The sequence below is a fragment of the Athene noctua genome, chromosome 19 (genome assembly GCF_965140245.1).
Source record: "Athene noctua chromosome 19, bAthNoc1.hap1.1, whole genome shotgun sequence".
In the NCBI taxonomy this organism is placed as follows: domain Eukaryota; kingdom Metazoa; phylum Chordata; class Aves; order Strigiformes; family Strigidae; genus Athene; species Athene noctua.
In genome coordinates this window covers 4,126,122-4,145,908 of record NC_134055.1, presented here as the reverse complement: position 1 = coordinate 4,145,908, position 19,787 = coordinate 4,126,122, and the positions used below count along the sequence as shown (strand labels likewise).

Below are 19,787 nucleotides of genomic sequence, written 5' to 3'. Positions count from 1 at the left end.
GGCCTGAAGAGGAGCGAGCAGAGCAGCATGTTGGACCTCTTCCGCCAGCGCCTCCCGGCCCCCCCCTCCGGAGCGGAGAACGCCGGCTCCCTCTCGCTGAGCGCTCCTACGCCTGAGCAGGAGTCCTCTCGCATACGGAAACTGGAGAAACTCATCAAAAAAAGGCTCTAAGTGAGCAGAAGGAAATTCTGTTGCTCAGGACTGCTGCAGTGACTGGGATCAAAGCTCGTCAGACTTAACGATTTACAGTGCGCTGCTGAAAAATCCCTGTCCCGTCGCTCCCCTGCCCTGTGATCTCAGCCATCGTACACCGTGGTGCTGCGTCGTCGTTCAGACCGAGGGACAATCTGACCAGGGTGTTTGCCCTTGGGCAGCTTGGCAGGAGTGAAACCCAGGACATTTCTGGGTCCACGTGGTGGAGAAAATAGAGGTGCTTGGAAGTCAGCAGCTACAAAAACAGTTGAGGTGGATTCAGAGAATATCTGGCTGTGATATCCAGCCTGGCTGAGCTCCTGCTGCAGCACTGAGGATTTTGCCTGAGAGTTTGGTGTTACTGCTCGCTCCCTGTTGCAGAGCTGTTCCTCTTTTTCATTATATATTGGAGGTGGGGGGGGAGAGGTAGGGGGGGAAATAACCCCATCACCACCACCAAAACCACCCCAGCCTTTTCACAGCTGGGATCCAGGCATCTGGAGCTCCACTGAATTAATGAGATGCCTGTGAGAGAACCCCAAAGCAGATTTCTCCCCTGCTCCCAAGAGTGGCCTGCATAAACCACCAGTAAAACAGCAAGGCAAATCCTTTTCAAAACAGGAGGGAAGGGCTGAATTCCTCCCTTCCGCACCTTGGCAAATCTCCTGCCAACAAGCCGGCAGCCTCAGTCGCTGTTACAGCTTAAAGGCCAAACCCTGGACATCTGCAGAGCCCATCTCCAGCTGCTTGTTTTTCCTCTCGCGTGTGCTGGACTCGGCCGCTGTCCCCGATGGGAGTGCCCACACCGCCTCTCGCCCTCTCTCCACAAAGGGCTGTTCATGGAGCAAGTGTCAAACAGCACCAGCCCCTCGTTCTCGCGCCAGCCGGCATGGCCCGAGCAGGGGTGTGCCCCTTTGGCAGGAGAGATGCTGGAAACGTTGGCTTTAACGGGGAGCCTGGGCTTCTTCCCAGAATGCTTGTACCAGCCTCAGATTTTGAGAGCCTTCCTCTCTTCCTCCTCCTCCTCTGACCTTCAGCTGTGCAGAGAGGAGGAGAACCAGAGGTAAAGTCTTTCAGGTAGTCCAGGCTCCCCTTCCTGGGGGACCAGCTCCTGCTGGTGCCCAACCACAGAGCCAGCGTGGAGCAGGGTTGGGGTTGGTGGATGTGTGAGCTTCCCCAAGGAGCTGCAGTGCAGGGAGACATCACCTCGTCGTTAGCAACGCTGGATTTCTTCCCAAACTCCTCTGTACCCTTTTTGGGGGACTTTGAAGGCATATGCCCAACCATGAACAATTGAATCCTGTATGGGTTTAGGGGCAGATCAACCAGTTGTGCCTGCTTTATTTTAACTCGAGCTTCACTTGCATGTGCAGGAAAAAGAAGTCCTGTACCAGTTTGGCAGGTGAGGAGCAATCATGCTGTCAGATGCCTTCTTGGGAGGGTCGTGATCCCCACCAGGTCAGGTTTGGGCCTCAGGACTATATTTATAGGGGCTGTGCTCACCAGGGAGTGTGGGACTGGGGAGGGGGGGATCAGCCACGCTCCAGCAAAATGAGCTGCATCTACCCAAACCCAGAGCTTCGCTGGGACCAGGGAGGGTGAAATGAGAAATCCTTGGCTGAGGCAGAACCTGGACTCACGCTGTCTCTGCCTGTTCATGCTTCAGCACTCTCCCCTCTCGGGTGCAGGCTGGTCCCCTTCCCTCTCCTCAGCCCCAGGGCTGTGGGAGGGCAAATTTGATGCTTGGTTGGTAAAATCCTGTTTTCTCTTTGCACCACCGGCAGGTCAGCCTGCACTTGAACAGGCAGGAGTTGATCACAGGATTCGAGCAGAAAGGATAAATCTGCAGAGATTCAGTCCTCACTGGTCAGGTTCTCTACTGCTGCTCTGTGCACCCTGCTGCTGCAGCAAGGTGTGCACTAACAGGTATGCTAACACCGACTCCTGAGGATGTATTTTCAGGCTTAGGGGCTGGCTGTGGCGTGCAGAGAGCTGTAGGGGTGATGTCCATTGCGGAGCAGCAGCAACAGCTGTGGGGAGGGACGTTTACTCCAGTGTTACAAATCTTCCCGAGTCCGCTGCTGCTTCATTTATTTCCTCTCCTGAACGGTGGTTCAAAGTACGTTGGGATTACAAACAGCCCTTCCCCAAGGACAGATTATCTTGAGGTGCATGTGCAGGATGGTTCACACGTTATCAAATGCAATAGCTGGGGAGGGGTAACACGGGTTTGCAGAGATTCATTATTCCCATGGAGGGATGAATAATTTATAGATTAATTTTTCTTTACTCTATGGATTGACTCTAAATTATGAATAACTGAAGGCGATGTTCAAGTTATCATCACGTGTCTTTCCCCAAAGGCTTCCCCTGTTTCATTCTCCACATTTCATTCTGGAGATAAAAGGAAAACCGAATTTTTATTTTGGGCCTTTGAAGAATGCTACAGGTCTGGGTGTTCGCAGTTCGTTCCACTTATAGAGAGCAAGTCCACATTTTTTTACTTTGAGTGTAAAGGTTTAGTCCCCTGGCTCTTGGGTATTTATCAGATTTGGCACGTCTGTATGTGTATGTTAGCTGTTTGGGGTTTACATCTCTGGGAATAAAGGACGATTTTTTTTTTTTTCTTTTCTGTATAAAATGCCACTTTTTATGTTTTTTGGCTAAGGTGTAGTTCTGGCTGTGTGTTGGAGTGTGACACTAAAATGAATTAAATGGTTACTGCTGTCCATCTGCTGGGTGTTTTCTGTACAACTGCCACGCAGCAAACCCCAGGGCTGGGACGGACCTCACCCAAAACACGCCGGACCCAGGGCTCTGTGCTGTCCATCTCCACTGCTCTCTCCTACAGCTTCTCTCTTTTCTGGCTTTTCCAACTTCAGCTGCTTCTGCAAGTAACTCTCCACAGGCAGCGGCTGCATTCACAGCGGGGTCCCGCTCTGTGCCCTTGCGCTGAGCTGACCTTGTGCCCCTAAATAATCAGATCGTTTCTGATGATTTTAACAGCTGGAGAGAGCCTAATTTTTCCTTTGAAATTAATTAAGAGGTAGTGCCTTTTTTCCACACGATGCGTGACGTTGGAGGAGTTTCTTTCGCTTGGAGAATTAATGACTCATTTGCTTTTCTCCTACCGCTCTGCCCCCTCCGCCCTTGGGCAGGAGCAGCCCGCGCCAGGCCACGCGGATGTTTATTTCTTTCACCAGATTTACAGCCGTGAGTTTGAGCGTTGGAGTGATGATGTCCAAGTCTCCACAAGCCTTTTCTTGGCTGCAGCTGGGTGGGTGGCAGACGTGGATGCTGTTCGGCAGCATCAGGCCGCAGCTCTGCTGTGCTTAGGAAAACGAGCTGAAGTGTTTGTCTTTGGGCTGTGTCAGAAAAGGCTTTGGCAGAAGGCGTTCCTCCGCGTGCCTGCTCCGCTGGGGCCGATTACACCAGCTAGTGCTACCATCACCCAAAAATTTCTAGGTTAAAGCTTGTGTTCATTCCCTTCTCGAAACCCGAGCAGCTCCGCCAGTCCTGAGCCACGGTCTGGGTGGGAGCACATGGGCTCCAGTACCTGTCTGAGCTTGCCTTTGAGAGCACAGGGGGTGTGTCTGGGGGTGGTGGTGAGCTGGTGGGGGGGACCCTGCTGGGACTCTGCCTGGGATATGGGGTCACCAGGACCAGAGTACACAGGTTTCCCTGTGCTCAGGCCTCTGGGAAGTGGTGGGGCCCTCCCTCTCCCAACACGGGGACCTCACGGGGCTGCTGTCGGCGTCTGGATCCCACGGGGAGGGGAAAAATCAGCCTGTGCCAGTTGCAGCACATGGGAAAACCTCGGCTTGTGGCTCAGCGGTTTATGGAGGGCGGCAGCAGCAGGGCTGTAAAATCTGATCAAAACTCGGCGACTTCAGCCACGTGCTGTCAGCGCTCATCCCTGCAGCCAACCCCCCCGGACCGTTCCCAGGGCTCCTTGTTGATCCCGTCGCACAGAAGCGTCACCGTGAGCGTGACTCCCGTGCCCGGTGAATTCGTGGTTTGCTCTGTGGGGAGCAGCCTGGCATTTCCCATCGTTTGGAAATCATTTTCTATCGTCACCAAATATCATGGGATCCTTCTGATTTGCTTCCCCCTGCCCGCAGCCCTGGCCCCCCCCCAACACATCAATGTGCCTATTGTTCAGTTGTTGATTAACCCAAGCACACCCGGCCTGGTGGAAAGTCCTTTATGGAAGGAGGATCTTGATAAGATACTCCTATCTGCTTTGTCCCGGCTGTGTGCAGGCAGTTAAAAAGTAAATAATGTGGACAAACAGGCTGTGATGTACAGGCATGGGAAAAGATTTTCAATGCCATCGGGGACTGCACAGATCGGTACGGTTTGAGAGGCTTAAAAATAGACAGGCTTTCTGAGAGGGCAGAGTACAGTGGCTATCGATAGTGTTGTAGTTATAGAGCAGTTAAAATTCTGGTTGAACACTTCCTTTTCATCCTAGCAGGAGAATTTGCAGCTCTGGGTGTTGGTGCTGCAGCAGAACCTTGGGTCTGAGGCTGGTGCAAGGCAGGGTGGGCTGCAGAGCCCCCTTGGCTGCTCAAACACCTCCATTTCCCCTGCCAAGCCCAGAAACGAGAGCCTAGAAGGGCGCAAAAAAAATCATCACTTGTGTCAGGCCGGGCCAGAGTGGGAGGGGTTTTTTTTGTCAGTAAATAAAGGGCAGCAAGATTTCCAGAAGCCGGTGCAGCTCTGCTTATCCCAGGCACGGCCGGCTGCAGCCTCGCACCGCTGCCCAGGCACCGAGACCCCTTGGGCTCGGACCCTGATCCCACAGGAGCGGCCGTGGGGGCACCCTCAGCCCTCAGGGGCGGCTGCTGGGAGGTGCCACAGGTTCCCCCCCTGCCCCCCCCCCCCCCCCCCCCCCCCCCCAGATTGCACTAACTCGGCTATTGGCAGCGTGGTTTGTAGCCCAGGAGCTGCACGGCAGCTCTGAAATAATGATCATGTTCATCTGGAAACTGCTCCAGCGCCTTCTAAGGCGTCTGATTTCATAAAGGGCTTTTATGGGAGATTTTAGAGCAAGGAACGATCACTTTTCCCATTGCTCGAGGAGACCAGAATCTCTCTTTTTTGGGATGTGTTTAAATCAAAAGGAAGAAAACACCTGTCCAGCACATTTGCTCAGACCCCAAAGATTTCAATCACAATTTTTAATGTTCTTTTTCTTTCCATCTGCATTTTTCAGCAAAGACAAACAGCCTCATAGTATTTCTTCAAAGGAATGTAAATTCCTTGAGGAAGTCTCCGGAGTTCCCAGCACCACATAGCTGCAAACCACAGACGCCTACGGCTGAAAGTTCTGCTCTGCTTTTAATTTTGGGGCAGGGAAGGAATTCTTTTCAGGGGTTTGGGTTCACTTGTGCTGGGCCCATCAGACCAGACTGCTTGTTACTGCACAGGGGAGTGTTGACTTTGGCTGCCTGCAGACAGTTGCTTTCCCTCCACAAGAGTATTCCCCCACTGAATCTGATGACATGGCGTAATTACTTCATTAGGATTTTCCAAAAAACGTTCCCTCCGTCTCCTCTAGTGCTAGAAAGACCTTTTGCCTTTGTTTTCTTGTTTCAGCTTCAGCGGCTTTGCCTAAAAAATGCAATTAAGGGTGGCAGCGCTGCTGCCGGAGTCCGAATCCTCGGGGTGACGGAGTGAGAAAAAGCAGCCTGGAGGGAAAGCCGTGAGTTTTGAAGGGTGCTGTTAAACTCCCTGTGAGCGGGAGTTGAAGGGTGCTGTTAGACTCCCTGTGAGCGGGAGTTGAAGGGTGCTGTTAAACTCCCTGTGAGCGGGAGTTGAAGGGTGCTGTTAAACTCCCTGTGAGCGGGAGTTGAAGGGTGCTGTTAAACTCCCTGTGAGCGGGAGTTGAAGGGTGCTGTTAAACTCCCTGTGAGCGGGAGTTGAAGGGTGCTGTTAAACTCCCTGTGAGCGGGAGTTGAAGGGTGCTGTTAAACTCCCGGGGTGAGCGAAGCCTGTGCGCAAGAGCTGCTGCTGCGCGGCCGCCGCGAGGCCTCTGTTTCCGCTCTCCGAGGAAGCCGGGGCTGCCGAGGTTGAGCAATGGGAGCGGGTGGTTGTACCCCGACCCACGGTGTCCCCCGTTCCCTCCCCAGTCCCCGCTCTCATCCCCAGCGGGCGCCTGCGCTGCCGTTAGCCCCCGCGGCCAGGCCCTCGCCCGCCGGGAGCAGCCAGGCAGGCAGCGGGGTCAGGCCCGGTCTCAACAAACCCGCTTTATTTAATAAATCTGGTGGCTGTGCGGGGACGCTGTTCGTAACTCCCAGTCGCTTTTCTGTACCCCCCCGCCCGCGGGCTGGGCGGGTTTAACCCGGCTGCCAAAACACCCAGCGGGGAATCCGCGTGTCGGCGGTGGGCAGAGCCCGGCGGGACCGGCTCGTTCAGGGCCCCCCGCAAACCGCGCGGGGCCGGGGCCGGGAGCCGGTTTGCCCGCCGCCGTGCGGGGATACGGGGGTGGCTGGGGGTTACTGGGAGGCGATGGGGGCACTGGTGGGGTAAGGGATGGGGCGCTGGGGAGCGGCCACGCCCCCTGCCTTGGCCACGCCCCTCCCCGCCGCCGGCCACGCCCCTCCCGCCGCCGCCCGGGCGCAGCCGCCGCAGGGCGCGGAGCGACGGGCCGGGACCGGGGCCGGGCCGGGCCGGGCGGTTCCGCCATGGTGGGTCGGCTCAGCCTGCGGGAGGTGCCCGACCTCCCGGACATGAGGAAGCGGGGCGACGCGGGGCTCGACAGCCCCGACTCCGGGCTGCCCCCCAGCCCCGGGCCCGCCCCCCCGCCCTGGCTCCTCTCGGGCAGCCCCGACCGCGCCGCCACTAACGGGCTACCGGAGCCCGACCCGCCCGCGCCCGCCGCCGCGGTGAGTACCGGCACCGACTCCCCCTCCCCGCCGCTCCCATGCAGCCGCTGCCGCCCCGGGAGCGCGGCGGGGCCGGCGGGACCCTCCGCCCGGGGCTGCAGCCCGCGGGGCCCCGGCCCGGTCCCTCGGCAGAAGCCGCTCGCTGCCCGTCGGAGCCGGCCGCGATGCCTCGGCCGGGGCTTCCCCGCGGGCTTCTCCGCCCCGCAGCATCCTTGGAGGGAGGGAGGGAGGGTGGGAAACCAGCCCGGGAGGGAGGGGGGGGCTGGCACCGGGGCGGCCGGCGTGGGGACAGGTCGGAAACAACCGACCCCCGTTTCCCTCCCTTCCACCGACGTCTCCGGCTGCTGCCGTGTCCTGTACCGTGCCCACACCGGGCGGGGAACCGGCCGCCGGGGGTCAGGGGGGCTTTTAAAAAGCCGCCGGCTTTGGGGTCGGTTCTCGCCGATGCGAGGGAAGCCTCTGTCTCTCCTGCCCCAGGTAGGGGTTGGGCCGGTGTCGCAGCACGACTTTGAAGAGCCCCGTGGAAAATGAACCCTAGTTATTCCAGAGAGCGACCCAAAGTCTGTATATGAAACTATGGTTTCAGTTAATGGTATTCGATAGAGATGCTCTATTTTTTTTCAAAATTATTTCTGAACATTGATGCTGAGCTGTTGGCACAAATACTTTGTAAACTGCAAATCTAGAGGAAAGGTCCCTTTTCTCCAGGGGGGCTGCTGTGAAGCTGGAAAAGGCCGTAGCAGAACCGTGTGTTGAACAGGAGAGATGCTCACAGCCCCCTCGCCCCTGGAGAGCGAAGCACACGTGCAAAGGCTTCGAAAACACAAGCAACTTGTTTCCCTCCGGGGCCACTTTGGTTTCCTTCTGGCTGTGGGACACTGCCGGGCCAGAGTGGGCTTGTGGTGCTGCCTGTCCAGCAGAGGAGCACAGGGATGCTCCGTGGGAAGGAGTTAATCCTTCCCAACAGGTTGAGTGTGAACTGGACAGGTTGGATTTAATGCCTTGAAATAGTAGCTGTCAAAAACAAGGAGGTTGCTCATGGTGAGAGACACCCTGCAATAATTTCCTGCTGTGATCTGCCCGTGGGCATATCTGATAAATCCAGCAAGGAGAGCTCTCCCATACGCTCCCTTAACGTTACCTATAAATTGAACGTGAATTCATACGGCAAATGAACTATAGTTCATGCTGCGGAAAGCTACGCTGCACCGAGGGGCTGTATTTCTCACTTCCCAGAGTGGCTCCTCTGAAGTAAGCTCCTGGAGGAAGGACTTTGTCTTCAAAAAAGACACCTTGCCACATCTTTGATGCTGTAGACCCGTGTGAATTCAGACCTGCAGGTGCAACCTGCAGTTGTGTCTTGGACCAGCAGATCCTCTTGCATGTAGATGTGAACCTCAGCAGCTCTGTACCAGGGGCTAAATAAATGCATTTTCTTGACAATATACTGAATTGTAACATAAAAGGGATTGTTTTTTAATTTTTTGCAGAATTCTGTGTTCTCCCCCAGCCCCGTTCTCTCCAGCTGCCCTCCAAGACTGTGTCCTTTATCCTTTGGCGAAGGAGTTGAGTTTGACCCTTTACCACCAAAGGAAATAAGGTAAATATTGTGTTACAGTCAGCCAGTTTTGAAGGAGTTAGCACGTAAAGGAGTAGTTAGGCCTTATCAGTGCCTGTGAGTCAAGTTAATTTATTTGCAGAGCTATTGTTCCACACAGCTGTACATTCCTGGACCTGGACATTTGTACAGGCTGAAGGAGTGTTCAGCCTCTTTTAATCCCATATGGGTTTTTTCCAGGAAGACTTTCCTGTATTTTACTCTCCTGCTTTTACCTCATTGCAGTGCTCCAAAATGTTGCCTTTTAACTGATTAACCAGAAGGTAATCATGAGGGAAGATCTTCAAAGCAGCCATCTTCCTAGGACTGTTTTATTAGGGAAAAGGAATTTTGCTCTCATAACCTCACGGTTTTATAATAAGCGCTGTCTATCTTATCATCTCTGGCTGCTTGTGTGAACTAAAAGAAAATTTAGTATTCAGAGAGCGCGTAATTATTTTTTCTAATGGACTGCATCACAGCCTGTGAACTATTCCTTCGAACATCGTGATTTGCAGGAGAGAAATGAGGGCTTGTCGTTGATTACTGTGCAAGCAGAGATAGGCTGATACAATCAAACAGAAGCCTAAGGAAGGTAGAAAGAGTCAATGCCCTGGTGTGGGGAAGGAGCCAGCGCCGTGGCTGGAATTGAAGGCAGTTAGTGAGATTAGAGTCATTAGCACTGTGGAAAAGCTAACACACAAGTTGTCACAGTGTGAAGGAGATGAAAACTTTCTTTTGCAATCCAGGCACTGAGAAAATAACGTGTTCTTCCATGGACTTGGCACTCTGAGGAATTAGGATGCTTATGTGCAAAGCCTAAATGTGGATCTAGGCCTCTGGGTTTAAGCACTGGAGTTTGCAGGAGGGTCTTAGGTTCCCAGAGCTCAGGCTTAAAAATGAGGGCCACAAGGATCGAGAAGATGTTTAGTAGTGCTGGCAGCTGGATAGAGCAGTGACACGCTGGGGCTGTTGCTGATGTAAGGCTTCTTCTTCCCATAAAGGAGTGAGTAAGACATCAGCAGACCATTTTTGTGTGGTGTGGCTGTTCCTGTGTTGAGGTGGCAGATACAAGGCTGAGGAGCCATCCCAGTACGCGACAGCTCTGCTTGCCAGAAAATGCCACCCGCTGTTCCAGAGCAGAGCTCAGGCACGTCTCTCTTGTATTTCAGGTACACATCCTCAGTTAAATACGACTCGGAGAAGCACTTCATCGATGACATCTATATGCCAGTGGGCTTAAGCGTTTCCTCTTGCAGTCAGACAATCATCTGTGTCCCAGACTGCACGTGGCGCAGTTACAAATCTGAGGTCCACTTCGAGCCCCGCAACAAGCCCCAGCGTTTCACCAGCACCACCATCGTGTACCCGAAGCACGCCAAGACTGTGTACACCACCACGCTGGATTACAACTGTCGTAAAACCACGCGGCGGTTCCTCTCCAGCATAGAGCTGGAAACGTCGGAGTACCTTGGGAACGACTGTGTCCTGGATGGATGCTGACTGACAGCCGTCTCTCTTGCTCTGATCCACCCCAGTCCCGTCTAACGTACTGTGCTAACTCTCCACTAGCTAAAGCGGGTACAGACCCCAACTTTCTGGTCAGGCTAAGGGAACCTTACCTGTCACCACCTCTTTCTCGGCTCTTAATTCCTGCTTTAAGCATCAGAATGGCCTGAACGCAGTTTTCTGTGGGAACAGAACTTAGTAAGGAACTTTTTCTTTGCCTTTAAAGTCATGAATTCCCTCCCCTTCCCCGCAGTGCAGCAATCAGATGAAAATAATGGGAAGTATTTTCCTGAAGAAAAAAGCGACAGATAAGAAAGAATGTGGGATAGAACCTGGCAGGTGGAAATCTACTTGATGCTTTGTGGTCTTGCACAAAAACAAGGGCAGTTCACTCTCTCGCAGAGAATCCACCAGGTCATTAGGTTACTGATAGCCAGAGCTGCCATTTGTTTCACTTTAGATCATAAGACTGTTTTCTCTAGAACCACCACCTCCTGGAAATAGCTGGGAAAAGCTAGCAGAAAAAAAATCTAGAATTCTGCATTTAACCGATTAAAAAAAATGTTATCCTATGGCATTTGTGTCCGGTTTGAAGGTGTGAGTTGGAAAGAAGAGGAATTCTGAGTAGAACAGGAGATAAACTAACTGCCAGGCAGCAGAGAAAGGATCAGGTCATTCGAGTTCTTTAGGTGAACGGCGCGATGTCTCTTCTGTACTTACAGTGACTTCTACAGCGCTGTAGTCTGTAGCACACTAGCATTTGTGTGCGTGTAGTGGACTTGTAATGAAGAGTATCAGGCCAAAAATTCCCCCTGTGTTGATGGAAAGACAGGTCTTGACAATGTGGTGGTGGAAAAACACCGGTGCCTCCTTTTTACTGACATTGTACTGTCTGCGCTAAGGGAGTTGTCGCTAGAAAGTTTCAGAAAATGCACAGTGTGTACAGGGACTGGAATGGAGAAGGAGATGCTGGGATCAGGCGTGAGAGGCTGTCGTGGTAGGGGTTGTGAAGAGGTGGATGGTGGCAAAGGACGGGCAAATTATTATTGTTTAACAAAATCCCCAGCTGTAGCTGTGCTTCCCCACTGAGCTCACTGCGAAGGGCCGTGTCCTCTCTGGACTTTGGCATTCAGGATGTCACTGGGATGGGGCAGCCTTTGCCTGTCTGTAGGCTGCTGAATAACCCCTCCAGTCCCAAGTGTGTGATGAGTTTGGGGACCAAAGGGAATTACTTCAGATACTATGAAAGTCCGTCTGGATCTTGCATGCATTAGTTCATCATCTGCTTCGATGAAAATAACGCAGAGAGGGTTCTTACTTTACCCAGATGGTTTTTTCTATATCGACAGAGAGCAGTGTAGTGTGGGGAGCACCTGCTTTTGGGAGTGTGGCTTATGTTGGTGGCTAGTGTGGTGTAGCAGCTCAGAAGCACTTGGTAGACTTGAGTTAGCTGGACACAGCTTTTCCATGTATTCCAAAACTCCTCTGAGCTGTGGGTCACCTTCTGGTGCAACATCAGCCCTGGACCTGCTTTTGAAGAGGACTTTGCTAGTGCGTAGCCCCAAGGGTGAGTTTTGTGGTGAGTTAGAAACTCGGGCGCCTGTTCTTGAGCTGTGCTTACTTAGTGCGTGTTTGTGCAAGTGTGATGGATGGTGTGAAAGTGCACTCTAGTGTGAGCTGAAATGGTTTGGGAGACTAAAAATGCAGCACGAAGGAAGGCTTAAGTTTGTGTGGTTTGGTTTTTTTGTTGTTGTTTTTTTTACTTATTTATTAGCTCAGAACAGAACGTCCTTAATCTGTGGTATTTGCCTCAGTAAATCAGATCCCAAAACAATTCCAGGGTGCCAGAGAATGCCAAAGTCAGGTAGGCATTGCTCCAGAGTTGTTAAGAGCAGCACGGTCTTCTCATTAAACATGTTGGTTTCAGACTAGAGTATTTAGGTGTGTCTTAAATACGTGTTGCGATTCTCCCCTAAACATCACCCCAAGATACTCCACAGAAGGCTCAGCTCAGCCCCTGAGGGGGTGTGTGGGGTTTCAAACGGACAGAACTCCCCTTTGCATCGTTGCTTGCTTCGCAGTTTCGTGTACCTTGCTCCTGAAACATCTGGTGCTGGCCACTGTGGGACGCAGGATGCTGGAAGAACACGGGCCCTGGATTGCTCCAACAACGCTCTTCCGATGAGTTCATTTGCCAGACATCTAAGAGAAGATTATTTTAAGTTGTAATGATCAATCGTCCCTAGTTAGAAATGAAATGACCCTTACACTATGGTTTTAGGATAAAGCACCTGATTTTTATAAAGCAAACTTAATTATGTACCTCTTAAAAATATTTTAATTGGTAGAAATACATTTTAAATTATTTATGTTCCAACATTTGCAAAGCTCTGATTAGCTCTGTGCAAGTGTTCTGATGTTTGTGACATTTCCTACCCTCCCTTCTAATTTTCAATTTGTCTTTTACTTTATTGGTAATAAATGATCTAAAAACCATCATCTAGGGAAGTCTCCTTATTTTTCATTCAAAGCTTTTCAGTGTTTATTATGGTATTTCCTTTGAAATAAATACATAATACATCCTGCCAATTCCAGCTTCCCTCTTGTTTCTCTTATATCACATGTTGCTGTTGTTTACATATTCTAGGAAGGCGTTTCCTACATAAAACTGTTTTGAAAAAACCAACACCAAATGTTGTGGTTTCATCAGTTTAGTAAGACACTGAAAAAGTGCCTTGAAGACAACTGAAAATCCTCTCCAGTATGTGTGTGAGTTGTTCATCTGGTACAGTTTTATTTTTAAAGAGAGTTTCTGGTATGGATTTCAGCATATCCTACAAGTGAAACACTTACCCTTTTCAAATAAAACACGTAGTTAACTAGACAGGAATTTCTTTTTAATTTTGTTAAAAATGTAGAGGCTCAAATGCTACATTAATAAACACAATGTAAGACTAGAATGTGCTATGCATTAAACTTCATAAAAACAAAATAGATGGTTAGAAGCTATTGTTTTGAGACACATGCTATAGTCTTTTTCTGGATTCTTAATCTGTTCTCGAAACCCTTCCGAATTTGCAGGCGTGCTGATTTTGTTAGTATCTCTGGCAGAGTAGAAATGGATGCAATTGAACATCAGTTAATTAATTCATAATGGGATTTTTTGCTTACTTTTTATTGTTCATCTGGTTATCTGCTTGCAAAAGCTCTAGATTTGGACATAATGACATTATTGGAATCTGGGGAGCTTTGAAGCTATTCTAAAGCATGCCGCTGCTCCTGCAAAAGTCTGTGCAAGCATTTGAGTATCGTGCAGTGTTTAAAGTATTAAGCAGGAGAAAAGCTGTATATAAACATCAGTTGCTGGTATAAAAGTCCATTTGAAGAGCCATTAAGAAAAAACTTTAAAAATCAGAACAGTGTTTTTCAGGAAGGTTTCAGGAAAAATTATCTCCTTTCAGATGTGCCATCTTAAGTTCCAAATACTTCCTTTACCGTGGCCTGGGCTGTTTTCCTTTGATATCGTAGTAACATTCTGTATGAAAGATGTGCCTTTACTATGAGAAGTTGAAGTAGGTGAGTACAAGGCAGCCTACTGCTTGATGTGATTTTTAATTCATATTGGCCAATGATTTTGGTTAGAAAATCTCTGGTGTAATGCAGTATTATTCTGAAATAAACTAATAGCAACAACTAGGGATACTCCAGGACAAATAGGCAGTATGGAAAGGAGCACTTTTAATTGTTGAAATAGTCTGAGTTGCATCCCTATTTTAACTAACAGGTTGCTTTGTTTTTAAAATATAAATGTTGTGTTCTCCACAGATACAAGACAGTGAGTAATCAGTACTAAGCTGCAGAACGTGTTGAGAGATTTTGGGTGACACCACTGGTGGCAGCTGGGAGACTCGCTCATCATTCAGGAGCAGTTCACGCTTGCTCCTCTGGAAAATAACTGCAGCAATCTGCTTTACCTACGGTGAGATCACTGCTCGTGCATGATGCCCTGCGACCAAGTGATGGGGAATGCCCAACAGTGGGGCATGGCTCAGCAGGCAAATGTTGCTGGATATACAGTTCGTACCGTTTCCTTCTGTTCATCTTATAAACACGCAGCCTTTCTTCCTCTGCTACAGGATCTTCAAGAATCCGGTCCCATCGAAGGCTTTCGTTAAGCTGAGCAGAAAGACCTTCATCTGTTTGAGTAGAGTCCCAAATGGTGGAAGTCGATACTACTACCTTGTGTATTTCTGCATCCTCCTGATTCTCTCCTGCATTATTTTGACCTGAGTCAGGGTTCCTCCCAAGACTTGTGATTTCAAGCAATGGAGGGGAGCGGGCCTGCTTCTTTCTGGTTTTGTGGTGACGTTTATCTGTTAAAACAATGAATGCCGTTAGCAAAAATGTATGCATTGCCTCTGAGGCTTTCCTGCTTATTTCATAAAGAGGATGATGAAAGAAGTGCTTGCTGTGCCTTTAAGTGCCCATCAATAAGAAAACATCTGTAAGAAAATATTAATGGCGTAAAAATCTTATTTTTAAGTGAAGAATGTGTATTTATTTGATTGGCTAACAAAACAATTCTCACACCTGTAAAACATATTTATTGAGGCTGTTAATGCATTAATAACACTTCAACACTGGCATCAAGTTCACTGTGCTTGCCTCACTCAATTTAGGCAGGAAATGGATTATTAGTTATTGAGGATTTTTTTTAAAGCTGTTACCCATTAATACAGCAAGCAATGTCTTTTTTTTTTTCCTTAATGGTACAATTTCTGGAAACTTTCAGGTGACATTTATACTAAGATACTGGAAATGAATGGCTATTTCTTTACAGAGAAGATTTTTTGAAATTAACCTCCCCTTTCTTTAGCTATAACAGCTACAGCTCCACTGTATGACAACTCAGCCCCACTGATGGGAAGCTAAATCGGGGCCATGACTCATGCCCGTGGAACGGTGAATATTTAAACAACTATACTGTAGCTCACCAAAAGAAAACCACTAAATATTTAGAGCATCCTAAATCTTAGGCAGTTTATGATATTTCCTACTTCTTGACAGATGTCTTATGCCTCCTACTGCTTATGCTGTGCAGTTACAGGTACCTAATCATTTTTTTTTGATAGATTTGTAGCTATATATGAAAGTATATGTATAAACAGGCTACAGGTTCACTGAAAGGTTTTAAAGTGCCATAGATGATTTCCTAGGGAAGATTGTTTTTTCTCTCCACGGCAGTTCTCATTGTTTTTCATCCCCACAGCAGTTCTCCTGCAGGACGGAGGGAGATCTGAGCACCGTATCCTCTGGCCAGCACGGCCAGGTGAATCCGAGCTGCCTTCCTGCTCTGGCTGTGTGTCCCTTGGTGTCTGTGCGACGTTGAACCCTGGTCACGTACCAGCCAGGTGCACAGGCGGCTTCACCCGATGACCCCTTCCCTCCCCGGGCCTGCCCCGACCCAGCCTGGGCTGTCTGGGGAGAGCTGCGGGGAGCGCAGGGGCTCTGCGGGGACAGCGGCCGGCCCAGCTCACCTGCCCGGGCAGTGGTGGCGGCGGTGACGCTCCTGCGCGGCAGCTGCTGCTGCTTCTTCCTCCGTGGTGGCTTCAAGCCGGGGGCCTGTGGTGGAGGGGGGGGTGGGCAGCTCCTCGCCCCCCGACGCCGGCCCGCCCCGCTCTCCTGCCTGCGGGGCCCTGCAGCAGGCCTGGCATGGCCTCCCTCGGCCGCCCTCGAGCCTGGCGGGGAGCAAGGGAAGGGAGGTCAGCAGCCCTGACCCAGCCTCCTTCCTTGTCCACGATCCCTGCTCCATCTTCCCTCAGTGCCTTCCCCTTCCCTCTCCCCTCAGCTCTTCCCCTCAGTGCCTTCCCCTTCCCTCTCCCCTCAGCTCTTCCCCTCAGTGCCTTCCCCTTCCCTCTCCCCTCAGCTCTTCCCCTCAGTGCCTTCCCCTTCCCTCTCCCCTCAGCTCTTCCCCTCAGTGCCTTCCCCTTCCCTCTCCCCTCAGCTCTTCCCCTCAGTGCCTTCCCCCTCCACCTCCCCTCAGCTCTTCCCTGCAGGCCTTCCCCCCTCCATTTCCCCTCAGGTTTTTCTCTCCATGTCTCCTCCCCTCAGTGCTTTCCCTCAGCACCTTCCCTTCCACCTCACCTTCCCTCTTCACCTCTCCTCCCCTCAGCACCTTCCCCTCCATCTCACCGCTGCCTTCCACCTTCCCTTTCCCCTCCGCTCCCCTCCGTGCCCGCCCTCAGCGAGGTCTCCAGGGCAGCCATGGTGGCGGCAAGCCTGGGCCTGCCTGCTTGGCCAGGGGCCCAGCGCCATTGCTCTGTGTAGTAACCCTGCCCAGCACAGGTTTCCTCCCCTCTGTCCCTTGGATTTCTTGGTGTTGGGGCTTGCCCGAGGGAATATGGCCGCACCAGAAAGTACTGGCTGGTCTGAGGTAGTACAGCCCTGGCAGCAGGGGAAGTATTGCAGAGCTGTGTGGTTCGTGGCACAGTGCTGCTGCAGAGGGAAAAATCAAACCCAAATCCACTTCAGGGAGACCAGCTATCAGGGTCCTTCCCACCCCTTTGTAGGACCTCAGCTCTGCAAATGAAGGTGCTGAAGGAAACTCCCCTCTTCCTTCCCTCCACTCGGCCTTTCCCCACATCAGAGCAGCAAAAGTACACGTAAAACAACTCTGGAGGTGGCAATAGCTCTCCCGGGTGTTCTGGGGCCAGTGCAAGCCTCACGTCTCCTGCCCTTGCTGCTGCATGTGGTGGTGAGTGTTTTAACAGCCTCGCCAGCAAGGGAGATTAGTGTGTCTCTGTCAGAGGTGAGCCTGGATGAGAAGCATTTGTGGGAACTCCAGCAGCAGTTGCTGAAGCAATGCACAGTTTATTTGTCATCTTCTCCCTGGAAATAACATGAGGTTTAATCCTGGTTCAGTTGCTTTCTCTCCCCGCTCCCTGCCTGCCTCTTTCCTTCTCTCCTGATCCTTTTAGATGTGAAATTTGGCAGACGCTGGCGGTTGCATTCAGACAGGTTGTGATGAAATCAGGCTCCCGGGAGGCTGCTCCCACGGCGGATCCCTGGGCTGCAGGCAGCACTTCTCCGACTGCTGCTAATGGTCTGATTTCAAAGTGTCAACAGCAGGGGTTTCGCAGTGATGGTTATTACTAATGCTGTACAGCAGCCAGCAGGTCTCCAAAGCCTGCATGTGGATGAAAGGGATGGTGACACAGGGCAAAAAGGCAAGGAAAACAGCAACAGCAGTGACGGGATGTAAATAATTCATCCAGACTGAAAAGTGAGTATAATATTTTTGGAGAACAGCTGAGGGAAGGGGATTACTTGTAGCTAGTGGTGGCTGTCATTAATTTTATGATGATAAAACCTGGCTTGCCAGCCAAAATTAGAGCCCAGTGGTGGTGTCTGGCCTGAGCTACATGCAAAGAAAATCATCCTCTGACAGCTTCTCCCTGGAGTACCAGGATGGGTAGGACCAATGTTCGCCTGGCTAACCTGCCCCTTCTGCTGCTGCAGCTGGTCAGGAGGATGCTGGGTGGTGAGGTGCTTCCCAGCAGCAGAAAATTTTATTCTGAAGGGGCATTGTCCCCAGGCAAATCCCTTACCCTCTTACGGCTTTCTGTCGCTTTTCTCTTTGTCCCCCTTTTCTGTCTAGTCTGAAGTCTCAAACTCTGCCGTGCCCAGTGCAGCCGGACTCCAGTCTCAATGGATGTTCTACCTGCAATTCACAGTAAAAATTTAAGAACAAACCTTCCACAATCCTTTGAAGGTTTCACTGTGTCTTGGAGGCATACATCTTTTGAAAATAAACATATCATGAATTCATAAAATAGAAATCCAGTCTGTAAACCCTTGCCAGGAATGGTATTGCATTCAAGCAGTAGAGCTAATCTATATGTGTAAGGGTTGTTAGATTTGTCTTTCAGTTTGCTTGAATATTACTAGTGTCCTCTTTCATTTTAGCTTGAGTGTAAAATGAAGTAAAGGTACTGTTGTATTTGTTTCCTTATGATGACCCCTTATTCAATATAAAATCTGGTAATGCACTAGGCAGGTGCCTCTGAGGGGAGCTTTGTGCACATGCCTCATATCCTGATTGGAAATATTAGTCATTTTACAAGCAGTTATACAGATCTTGTGACATAAGGAAGGCAACTTGCAAGCCCTAAGTTCAAAGCCCAACCTAATGTGGATCTTCACGGTTGTAGTGTATATACATATATGTATTTTTATCAGGACATCAAAGAAATGCCCAAACCTCAAATACAAAATCCATGACTGCTGGGTTCTAACTCAAATGGATTTTATTTGGTGGAGAGGGGGGTGTGTTCTTGGTGTACATTTTGACTTCAAATGCAACTACACTGAGAAATTCCTTTAGATTGCCATGTGGAACCAGTTTACTCTGAAATGTGCATCGTTTTCCTGTGCCACAGATGCACTGAAACTCCATGTAGAACCACTGCACTGGTCTACTAAGGAAATCTCCTTGTGAAACGTCATAGTTAATGCTGTAGGCTTACCTTGAACAAGGAAGACAGAATTAAACCTGAGACTTGTTCACACAAGCAAAAAGAGCAGTGGATCAGAATGGGGAGTTTGTCTTTAAAACAGATAAAAAGCAGTTTAATTTGCTATGAAACATCAGTATACTTTAAATATTTCCTTTGTCTTATATATTCTTGAGCAGGTGTGCTCTATAATGATTTTTTTTTGGTTCAGATTAGGGACTGAATCATTGGCCTTTTTATTGAGGAACGATAATTAGAGGGGCGAACACAAATTGAATCGCTGAGGACCAAATAGTAGAGGATTGCAATCAGAATAACAGCTTGGAGAAAAATCCTGGCTTTCTTGCTGTGAATTGTAAAGCAGCTAGGCTGAGCTGGAGAGGTCGGGCGATGCGAAGGGAGTGCCAAACATCTCTGGCTGTGTGGCAGCTCCTTGCCAGCTGTCAGCCCGTGTCCCTAGGAAATGGTCTTTCAGAGATTAGCAGCCAGACAGTTTGGCCTTTGGTTATTCTGTGTGTTTAAAATTGCTTATAATTAACACTCCTATTTGTTTATTAAAACACTAATTGTCCACCTCACATGCTGAACGGACAGATGATGAATCCTTACCTGAAGGAACCTGTGACCTAACCAGAAACATCAGCCACCCTGTGGAAAGCAGACCAGCAGTGCAACGCCTCAGCTCTGGTTGCCTGGCAGGACACAGCTGGGAATGGGAGCCCAGACTCCAGTTTACCAGTCCAGTGTCCAAACTGGGAACCACTTCCCACAGCACTCCAGCACTGTTACAATTAGGATTGTTTTGCTGTACAATAGGGCTGCTCTTAAGCATTTGTATTTCTTCCAGAGGACACCTTCATGCCCACAGGTTTATCTCTCTGAAAATGGTGATATTTATTTTTCCTTTCTTGAGAAATGTGCCTGTCTGAGGGTTACAGAAAGGCTGCTTCCCGGCATGCAGTGATGTGCTGTGCTGGAAGGAGACTGGATCAGCTTGGGGCATCTGTGGCGCAACTGTCAGCATCCCTGATAGGTCTGCAGGAGGAGGTTGCTCTCCGTTACAGGCCTTGTCATGTGTGTATTTAG

General features: G+C 50.2%; 3 protein-coding genes across 4 annotated transcripts in view; 2 read left to right on the top strand and 1 right to left on the bottom strand.

Annotated features, from left to right (window-relative positions):
- Positions 1 to 2,923, top strand: part of VPS53 (VPS53 subunit of GARP complex) — a 67,970-nt gene extending 65,047 nt beyond the window's left edge. The window contains exon 22 of the mRNA XM_074922948.1: positions 1 to 2,923. Coding sequence (XP_074779049.1) covers positions 1 to 171 — 171 coding nt within the window. The 3' untranslated portion in view covers positions 172 to 2,923.
- Positions 2,924 to 6,740: 3,817 nt separating this feature from the next.
- RFLNB (refilin B) lies at positions 6,741 to 12,768 on the top strand. Of its 2 annotated transcripts, XM_074923063.1 has the most exons (5): positions 6,741 to 7,082; positions 7,184 to 7,202; positions 8,484 to 8,490; positions 8,593 to 8,682; positions 9,852 to 12,768. In XM_074923063.1, exons 1-5 carry the CDS (start codon positions 6,882 to 6,884, stop codon positions 10,180 to 10,182), a joined length of 648 nt encoding a protein of 215 aa, XP_074779164.1. In that variant the 5' UTR covers positions 6,741 to 6,881; the 3' UTR covers positions 10,183 to 12,768. The 2 variants fall into 2 exon arrangements, with proteins under 2 accessions (XP_074779164.1, XP_074779163.1); XM_074923062.1 differs by lacking the exons at positions 7,184 to 7,202; positions 8,484 to 8,490 and having other exon boundaries at positions 6,753 to 7,082; positions 8,573 to 8,682.
- A 1,339-nt stretch (positions 12,769 to 14,107) lies between these two features.
- Positions 14,108 to 16,375, bottom strand: LIAT1 (ligand of ATE1). The gene is given in 4 exon segments (XM_074923236.1): positions 14,108 to 14,133; positions 14,136 to 14,561; positions 15,726 to 15,926; positions 16,333 to 16,375. Coding segments are annotated over 4 exon segments (696 nt in total).
- Positions 16,376 to 19,787: the final 3,412 nt, after the last annotated feature.

What these genes read in the sequence shown, in the direction of transcription:
- RFLNB (XM_074923063.1), top strand. Translation starts at nt 6,882, where the DNA reads ATGGTGGGTCGGCTCAGCCTGCGGGAGGTGCCCGACCTCCCGGACATG. An exon ending in TTACCACCAAAGGAAATAAG is followed by an intron (nt 8,683 to 9,851) that starts GTAAATATTGTG and finishes CTTGTATTTCAG; the next exon opens with GTACACATCCTCAGTTAAAT.